Raw genomic sequence first — 10,085 nt, forward strand, 5'->3', positions numbered from 1 at the left:
CTTAATGCTGAAAGTTTGAGGGGCAATTATTTTTGCCCATGTGTTAAATGTCTTAATGGTAGACGACAGTCAGTTGATGAAATCCGATCACATCTGATATGTTACGGCATCATTCCGAATTACACAAAATGGATATGGCATGGGGAATCGGCCGACATTCCAACTGTTTCTCAGTCTCAGGCGGTTCACGAAGACAGCAGAGAGCGTGTAGAGGAAATGATCCGTGATCTTGGACAAGAGACTTTTGAGCAAGCGCATGCACCTCCGTATGATACAATAGAACGTGATTCCAACACGCCATTGTATCAGGGGTGCACATCTTTCACGCGGTTGTCAGCAGTGTTAGCTTTGGTAAACTTGAAGGTAAGATTTGGGTGGAGTGATAAAAGCTTCACTGAATTGCTGGTCTTATTGAAGAACATGCCTCCTGAACAAAATACTTTGCCGAAAAATCAATACGAGGCCAAAAAGATTGTGTCCAATGGGAATGGAGTACAAGAAGATCCATGCATGCCCTAATGATTGCATATTGTATAGAAATGAGTATGCAGAACTACGACAATGCCCCACGTGTGGGGTATCACGATACAAAGTGCAACAAGATGAATTAACTGATGATGCAGGAACCAAAAATTGTCGTCCTGCCAAGGTGTGCTGGTATCTTCCAATAATACCAAGGTTTAAGCGATTGTTTGCTAATGCACATGATGCAAAAAACCTTTCATGGCATTCGAATGACCGAAAATCTGATGGATTACTACGGCATCCTGCCGATTCGCCGCAGTGGAAGACAATTGATCATTTGTATCCAGAGTTTGGGTATGAGCCAAGGAACCTAAGGCTTGCTCTTGCTTCTGATGGAATGAATCCTTATGGTAGCTTAAGCAGCAACCACAGTTCGTGGCCTATTTTACTGATGATTTACAACCTTCCCCCATGGTTGTGCATTTTGCGTGAATACATTATCCTGTGTATGATGATCGCGGGTCCAAGGAAGCCAGGGAATGATATTGATGTGTATCTTATGCCATTAATCGAAGACTTGAAACAATTGTGGGAAGAAGGGGTAGATGTGTGGGATGCAAATATGCAGCAGACGTTCAGGTTACGCACAATGGTGTTTTGTACTATTAATGATTTTCCAGCATATGGAAATTTAAGTGGATACAGTGTGAAAGGGCATCATGCATGTCCTATCTGTGAGAAAAATACAAGCTTCATCCAACTTAAGCATGGAAAGAAGGCATTATATACCAGACACAAAAGATTTCTAAAAACTTTTCACCCTTATCGACGATTGTAAAAAGCTTTTAATGGAAGTCATGAAAATGAAGGCCCCTCAGAAGCATTAACTGGAAACCAAGTTCATGATCGCGTAAAGGAAATTGTAACCGTGTTTGGCAAGTCCCAGAAGAAGACATCATCTCCCAACAACATGTGGAAGAAATGCTCAATATTTTTGATCTTCCATACTGGTCTGATCTATATGTGCACTGTCTAGATGTTATGCATGTGGAGAAAAATGTGTGTGATAGTTTAATTGGTACTCTTCTTAACATTAAAGGGAAGACAAAGGATGGTTTGAAATTTCGTCAAGACTTGGTTGACATGGGAATACGAGAGCAGTTGCATCCCATATCACAAGGTCGGCGAACATATTTACCCCCAGCATGCCACACACTGTCAACAACAGAGAAGATAAGTTTTTGTCAATGTCTGTGGAATCTCAAAGTTCCACAAGGATACTCTTCAAATATCAAGAGCCTTGTCGCCCTCAATGATCTTAAGTTGGTTGGCTTGAAGTCTCATGATTGTCGTGTCTTAATGCAACAATTATTCCCTGTTGCGATTCGCGACATCTGGCCTGACAAAGTTAGAGTTGCCATAACCCGTTTGTGCTTTCTTTTTAATGCCATATGTAGTAAAGTCATTAATCCTCATCAATTGGATGACTTGGAGAATGAGGCTGCCATTGTCATTTGTCAGTTAGAGATGTATTTCCCACCATCATTTTTTGACATCATGGTTCACCTAATTGTTCATCTTGTGAGGGAAATTTGGTTGTGTGGTCCGGTTTTTTTGCGGTGGATGTATCCAATTGAACGCTACATGAAAGTGTTGAAGGGATATACCAAAAATCAATACCGACCAGAAGCTTCCATTGTAGAAAGGTATGTTGCTGAAGAAGCTATTGAATTTTGTTCACAGTACATGGAAACAGTTGAAGCTGTGGGGGTACCGAAAATTCGTCATGACCGGACACGAGGAGGTCAAGGGACACGAGGCTTCAATGTTGTTACCATGAGTCGACAAGATGTGTCACAAGCGCATTTGTATATCTTGAATAACACACAGGAGGTCGTTCCATACATACAAACTCACAAACAATATATGACATCTATTAACCCAAAATTGAATATGATGAAATTGTTGCAAGAGCATAATAGAACTTTCATGAACTGGTTTAAAGAAACAATTATGAGTGATGACAATGCTTCCAAAACATTAAGATTGTTGGCTATTGGTCCGAATCTAAATGTCCCTACTTGGCAGGGGTATGACATAAAAAATTATTCGTTCTATACAAATCACAAGATGATAAAAGTAGTGTGCAGAATAGTGGGGTGATTGTGGAGGCTCATTCTGAGCACTTTTCTAGAGCATCTGATAACAACCCAATTGAAGCCTCAATGCCTTATTTAGGAGTTATTGAAGAAATCTGGGAGCTTGATTATAATCAATTTAGAGTTTCAGTATTTAAATGTAAATGGGTTAATGGAAATACCGGTGTTCATAGAGATGAAATGGGATTCACTTTAGTAGACCTTAACAAGGTAGGTTACAAGGAGGAACCATTCATTATGGCAGAACAAGCTAGACAAGTGTTTTACATCCAAGATCCAAATAGTCATAGATTATCAGTGGTTCTACAAGGAATGCCAATTGGTCTTAGGGAACAAATTCATGATGCATCCCTTGACATTTGTGAGACTCCTCGTTTTTGTACAAAAATGCCTTCAATATGTGAACAAGCAGAGGTGGATGACGTACATGCGATTCGTCATGATCATGCTGAAGGTTCATTTGGATAGCGTCATGGTGACACCGCCAAGGTCCCCTTCGCAGTTAGATGGTAATTCGGAGCCACAACCTAAGAAGACACGACAAAGCACACGTCTTAGAAGGCTGACTTTAAGAAGTTTAGATCAGCCTAGACCAATAGTTAATGTGGATCCTACAAGTGGAAGAGCATCAAGCCTAGAGAAGCAAAAGTTCCACAGTTTTTTAGGGGTTGTAGCTGGAGAAAAGATCCCCATTATCCACAGCAATTGGAAAAATGTGCCAGAAACTCTTAAGGACATGGTATGGGGGGACATTTTGGTAAGTCACGTTAACAGCTTTATGTATTGAAACATTGAGTTTATTTTCAAAAAAATGTTTACATGCACTAAAATTGACATGATGAATATGTAATGCAGGCTAAATTTGATATCCCAGAAGCTGAAAAGGCCAAGAAAAAAGTAATGTCCACGGTGGGCACTAGTGGAGGCAATTTAAGTCTTCGCTAACCACTAAATTTGTCTATGCTGATACACAAGCCGGACAGGAAGAAAATCCTTCAGTAAAATATGGTATGGTTAAACAAACTTAGGACGAATTTGTTGCAAGTCGCAAGACCCCGGATTGGCAGGTAACATGTTTGTTCAATTTAGTTTAAATTTCTTTAGAAATGTACATTTTTAACAATTAAATAAATGCAAATAATATATTGTCAATGACAGGAAATTCGGAAAAAGGCAAAGGAGAGTAAAAAATACAATGACTGCCCCCACGTACTGTCTCGTGGGGGTTATGACTTGCTTGAGAAAAAATTGTTAGATGAGAAAACAAAGCAAAGACAACAGCAAGCACTTTTGACTGAGAATCCATTGTTTGATCTGGAGGAGCCGCCATCTCCCATTAAAAGGCAAGTGAAGTGGAAAATGGCTAGAACAAAATGATATGGCCAGATGACATCAAAGGCAGCAAAAGAAATTTCGGATAGAATTGTGAGTTGTAGCATGATTATAATCAATTTGGAACTAATTTTTGTTTGCTTTATAATTACTACCTCATTAACTCTTTCAATATGTTGTGCTTGTTTTAGGACTCGTTAGAAGAGCAGACGACACAGGGTAGTTTTGTTCCCCATGGTCGGGATGACATCTTGAATACGACCATTGGCAAATCGAAACATCCAGGTCGAGTTCGTGCAGCGGGATCTGGTATGACCCTTACTCAATTTTATGGTAGGGCAACACGTACGTCGAGTAGTTCCTCAACAACACTAATGCAGCAACAGTGGGTTGGCATTATTGGAAACATAAAGGAACAAGTAAGGAATGAATATGAAGAACAACATAAGAGGAGTCTGGAGGAATTTAAGAAGGAGTTGTCCAGTCAGATCTTCATTCAGTTGAGTCAGATGGGATCACAATACTCTCCCCTTATTGAGGTGGATTTACAGGCATTGGATGCACGTCTTAGCACTAAAGGAAGTAATGTAGAAACTGCTGATGTTGACCCATCAGGCGACAAAAATGTGAGCTTAAAACCCACTATGGGGTTATACGTGCAACGACAACATACTACAATGTTGGTGGCCTTGGGGAAAATATGTGAGGGGGGATCTGCCATTCACAATGTCACTTATGCTGATGATGTTGTAAGGGTGAGTGTTGACAAAGTTATAGAAGGTGACGCCGAAGTGCCCTTCCTGACATTAGAGATTCAATATGTCAGGCAGGCTCTTCAAACATTCATTGCATGGCCAACAAATCTTGTGAAAAAAGTGTCACATGAGGTAAATTTGGTGTTATTATATTTGCTGCATCACATGTTTACATGAATATATGTTAGTTTGTGACATTATGTAAATTGTTGTTTTCATTACACATTTAGGAGTCCGATACTAGTCCAAAGAAACTTCCTGAAACAAATGAAAGGGGGACGAATGATTTTGACCATGATCTGTTGCGTCAACTGATTAAGAGCCTATATTTCATGTACGACACACCTGTTGAGTTTAAGTGGGATGGCAGCAAATTTGGGCTTTCAAATGTTGTTGCTTCATTCTTCTTGACATTCTCTGATGTAAATGAAATAGTAGCTGGATACAAATGTTTGAACATATCTATACTACAGTTATGGATGCTGTAAGTAAATTTAATATGATTCATTGATAAGTAGTATTTTGTATGCTATGCATCAGTATCAATTTTTATGTATATTTTATCAAAGCAGGTTTTTGGATGAGTGGGGCTCAACTTTGGGTCATGCTTCTGTGTATGGATTCCTTGAGCCACAATCGATACACAATGCAAAGGATCGACGTGCTGAATGTGAGCATTACTTACAAGCATGGCTTAAGGAATCGCAATGAGAGGTGTACCTGGGAGCTTACTTAAATCAGTAAGTACTATTAATTCAAATGGTTAAATAATGTTGAAGTTCTACTTACCTAATACTTGTTTCTTGTAGGGGCCATTGGCAACTAGTAGTACTGTGTCCTGCGACCAATGTTGTTGCATGGTTTTGTTCGTTACGTAAGAAGCTTGATACTCATATCAAAACTGCAATTAACAAGTAAAGTTTTGTATTGTCCCTCATATCATGCAGTGTAATATTTTGTGTCAACCATTTGTTATCGTCATATAGATGTTGATCATGCTATTATTATAAGCAGTGCAATGAAGTCAACAAACACAACTGCGGATGGTACAAATAATCCAGCAACTCCTAAGTGGATTGAAGTCAAGGTTAGTGATGCAATTAATCATTATTTTCCAGTATTGATCTTCAAATGATAACCTCAATACAATTGTTAGATCGAATTATTATTTATATTGAATGTAGAGCCATGTTCAAAGCAGAGGGTATGAGTGTGGCTACTACGTGATGCATTGGATGTGGAACATCATCAGTGGGGGTTTAAAGAATGATTGGAGCATGGTATGTTCGGTTTAACATCTTCAAATTACTATTTTAGTAGTATTTTCATTCATTTTACATCTTCATTAAATACACCCTTTGTATTCTTCATATTTTGTAGTGGTTTCTTGATGGAACGGTGCTAGACAATGAAACAATTACAACGATTCGCCAGAAATGGGCAGAATATTTTCTTAAAGTTCAAAGCAATCAATGTACAAAGTCTTAGTTGACATAGGAAATTTTTTGGTTATTGTGAACATTACTGATACAAATGTCACTATATTGGCTTGTATTTATTTGGAAATATATTTATGAAACTTTGTGTTTTGTTGTCTTTACAAAATTGTTAGACTGAGAGAATGGAACTTCTTTTAATTTCTTGTCATTAATGGCAGATGGAACGATATCAAGCAAGGGAAGACCCTTAGGTTTTCAATAATTACATTTTTGCTATACCGCTTATTATTTTTTTTAATAAGACAGTAGACATAAAATTCACAAATTTCTAACTCCTGTACATACTTATTCTTTTATAACTGTAAAGAAGCAATGCTTCTTATTGGCAATGAGATTTCTTTGCCTCTATCAGATTTAGAGTGAATGATGGGGAGGACAGCTACACAACTCTTCCAAGAATAGACCCTTCTGTGAGCCAAAGGATCCCGACACAGCATGGTAATTTTACATTTTTTATTTATTTGTGAATGAGTTTAATTTTTCCTTGTTGAGGCTTTTGCTTTGTATGCAGAATAGCTGGCCCTAGGCAAACGACTCCAAAATCAGTGATTCACCAAATTTGTTATATCATCCTCTTTTTTGTTTTATATGATGTAGGAGGTTTAATAGTTTATATTTATTTATATATTTTTCTACTTTTGTTGTCTGTTCATAATGTTAGTAATTTACCATTCAATTTTACAACCTGAAAGTTATTTTTCTTTATTTGAGCACAAGCATCTGTCCTTTGTTGCTATTCTATTTTGATTGTTCTTTTTAATTTTTATGAGAATCAGTTTAGTTGTTTTTTCTATGAATCTTTTTACTCATGGACACTTGTTTCAGGCTATTATTGTCTCATGTTGTGGTTCCTTCCACAGTGCTCTTTCTTGACATATTACAAGGTGCCTTCATCTACTAGTTACAATTGCATGCCACAATACGCTACTTTATTTTTCCTATTTGTGAATGTACTTTCTTGTTGGATATTAGGTGTCCTCAATTCCCTGAAACCATAATAGCATTTGGTAATAACTGCAAGAGACAGGGGATTGCTTGCCATCATCCAAAGTTGATTGTTTTGCAAAGAAAAGATAGTATTCAAATTGTTATTACATCGGCTAATTTGGTGGAAAAGCAGGTGTTCTATGAACCAAACTTCTAGTTATTAACATTCAGTTTTGGAGGCCACTTCACTCGATTAAGTTAACTTATATGATACTTCAGTTCAGTATAAAAACATTGTAACTCTTAGCATTATACTTGTAAAATGGTTATCTGTAAGACATCAACTGCAATTGCCTTAGTGTCCCTAATATAAACTTTGAAGCCTATAATAGCAACATTTGTATCATCAGGTTATATTTATGTAAATTAGCATTTCTATAGGTACCTTAAGTCATGCTTATAGTAGGTTTACAACTATTATATGATTCAATGTTTGTATGTCATTAACATGGAAAAACTGTTGATCAATTTTCATGGTTATGTAGTGGAACAGTGTGACTAACACTATATGGTGACAAGATTTCCCTCATGCCACTTCTGTTGATTTTGCATCACTTTTCCCAAAAGTTGGCAATGCTGACATTCATCAAGGTTCAAACTGTGACTTCACTGCTCAGTTGGCTAGGTTTATGGCATCTCTTGTTATTGATGTACCCAGCCAGGCTTACTGGATTACTCAGCTTACAAAATATGACTTTGGAGGTCAACAGGACATCTTGTTACTTCAGTACCTGGAATTCACTTTTATAGAACTTCTGTTCTGTCAGAATCTTTTGAGGCTTCTCCTGTAAGTACTCAAGTATGTCATGCAGAGATATTGCTGTTTGCAGTGCTGGGGTTGGCTTCCCTTGCCACTGCCTCTGTATTTATTTTTGGATATAAACTAACATACTTTTGTGCTTTTAAATTTAATATTTGCAAACTGTATCAAGTGTTGTTAAATAGTGGCTATGGCCCTGCCATGGTGGATTTTTTGCCAACTGCCGTAGGCAATTTGTGAAGGAAGTCTGGCCATGGTGACACCATAAGGCGCAATGGCATGTTTATGTGGTGGAATTTCAGCCTTCTGCCATGTTCCGCAGCCATCCGTTATTGATAACTGATGTATTCACCTAGCTTGGGTTAGAATGATATACCCCGAAACCTGACTTGTGGTTAAGGTATGCTAGTAGAATATCTTAGCTTTCATGTTAAATTCCAGCAATAATATCGTCAGCCATGTAATCATTTGGTGGCTTAGGTGAAGCCACTTCTCCTTTGTTTCTAGATTCTTTGACTGCTATTTATACTCTTGTAGAGGCTAATTCCTGTGCATTTTTTATTGGGTTTGAAGTTTCTTGGTTCAGTTGTGGCATCTGTGGTTGGTTTGAGCCATCTTTTCCACACTGTGGCAGACTCAAATAGTGCAAGACTAAAAGAATTATTTCCTCGGAAAGTCTTGTAAGAATGTTTATCGGAAGTTGGAGATTGTTTTAAGAAGAAATCCAATTATTTATGTTGATGAAAATGCTGTTAGTGTTCTTGTTCCTAACCCAGTTCAAACTTTTGAGGGAGGTAAATACTAAGTTGCTTGAGAATTCTTTTTGCACCATGTACATTGGATTCCCCATTTATGTCATGATTTTCAAATAAGAAAATAAAACTATGAACACTAATCAACTAACCAATGAGATCTAGTTGAATTGGTTGAATAGGACACATGAGTTATTATAAACTTTCTAGTATTGTCTTTGATTTAAACGATAAAAGAAACTATGGATTGTAGGGTAATGCCCCACCATGCATGCTGTTATACAAATATGAATGGTGAATTGCAATATTTGTAGTGTTATTTTGTCATTAGTAGTATACATTCTAGTTCTTTTATATGAAGGTCAAAACATTATTAACTTTATCAAATGCAAAGGAATCTACTTAGAAATAACTAACTGAAACTTTTATACTGAGCAGTGAACTCACTAGGAATTATTTCAATGGCTCAATTCCAAAAAGCCTTGGACGCCTCTCATCAGTTGTCACTCTGTAAGTCATCATTACCTATGCATCTGTGTATTTTCATCTTGCTTGCTCTATTTGTGAGGCATGTTCTTCATTTGTTAACTAAGAACCTTTGCGACTGTCTTTTTTTTTTCCTTCTTGCAATTGAGTTTAGTTTTCATAAATTGTAAGTGTAAAATTTTTTACATTGTTAACCCATTAGAAATCACCCTAGATAAGGCTTTGGTTTTTAAGAATCAAATGGCGTGGTGTGACCTACGTAGCCGACAACCAACTAGAAGTCAATAATCTTACCAACAACCTATTATTGGATGATAGTGTAAAATCTTTTATACTATCATTACATTTTAATTAAAAAAAATCCTAAATGGGGTTTGCATGATTCCTCACAGTACAATTGCTACATGCTTCAGGAACCTTTTAGGAAATCGACTTACTGGTTCAATTCCCTCAGAAATTGGTGACATGGCTAGTCTGCAAGAACTGTAAGCGTTTCAGAAAACTATGATGCTAATTGATTAAAATTGGAGGTGGAATAATTATATTTGTAATCCATGTTTACAGGATTTTGGAAGATAATCAACTTGAGGGACCTCTTCCCCCGAGCCTTGGAAAAATGAGCAACTTGCTGAGATTGTGACACTATTTGTTTCATTTTTTTAATTTCATTTGATTTACATAATCAATTTAAATCATTAAATTGCCTCCATATTATCTACAATTTCATACTGTTTTCTCCACACATCCCTAACTCCTTTTTTTTCACTTTAACTAAATGAATCTACAGACTTCTACATAAAATATTTTTAAGTAAACCATTTATATAAACATGACACTTTTTAAAAACAACAAAGCTCTAGCTATTTGAAGGATTTGAACAAAAATTGTAA

General features: G+C 36.9%; 1 protein-coding gene and 1 long non-coding RNA gene across 2 annotated transcripts; both read left to right on the top strand.

The window, feature by feature from the left end:
• The first annotated feature begins 539 nt into the window (after positions 1-539).
• LOC100812122 (uncharacterized) lies at positions 540-3,092 on the top strand. Its single transcript, XM_006601521.1, has 5 exons — positions 540-543; positions 624-1,199; positions 1,335-1,475; positions 1,565-2,235; positions 2,616-3,092. Exons 1-5 carry the CDS (start codon positions 540-542, stop codon positions 3,090-3,092), a joined length of 1,869 nt encoding a protein of 622 aa, XP_006601584.1.
• Positions 3,093-9,093: 6,001 nt separating this feature from the next.
• On the top strand, positions 9,094-9,860 carry LOC121173808 (uncharacterized). Its single transcript, XR_005889261.1, has 3 exons — positions 9,094-9,219; positions 9,609-9,680; positions 9,760-9,860. It is a non-coding gene; the product is annotated as an uncharacterized lncRNA (long non-coding RNA).
• The last annotated feature ends 225 nt before the right edge of the window (positions 9,861-10,085 follow it).

This window comes from Glycine max, chromosome 17 (assembly GCF_000004515.6).
Source record: "Glycine max cultivar Williams 82 chromosome 17, Glycine_max_v4.0, whole genome shotgun sequence".
Taxonomy (NCBI): domain Eukaryota; kingdom Viridiplantae; phylum Streptophyta; class Magnoliopsida; order Fabales; family Fabaceae; genus Glycine; species Glycine max.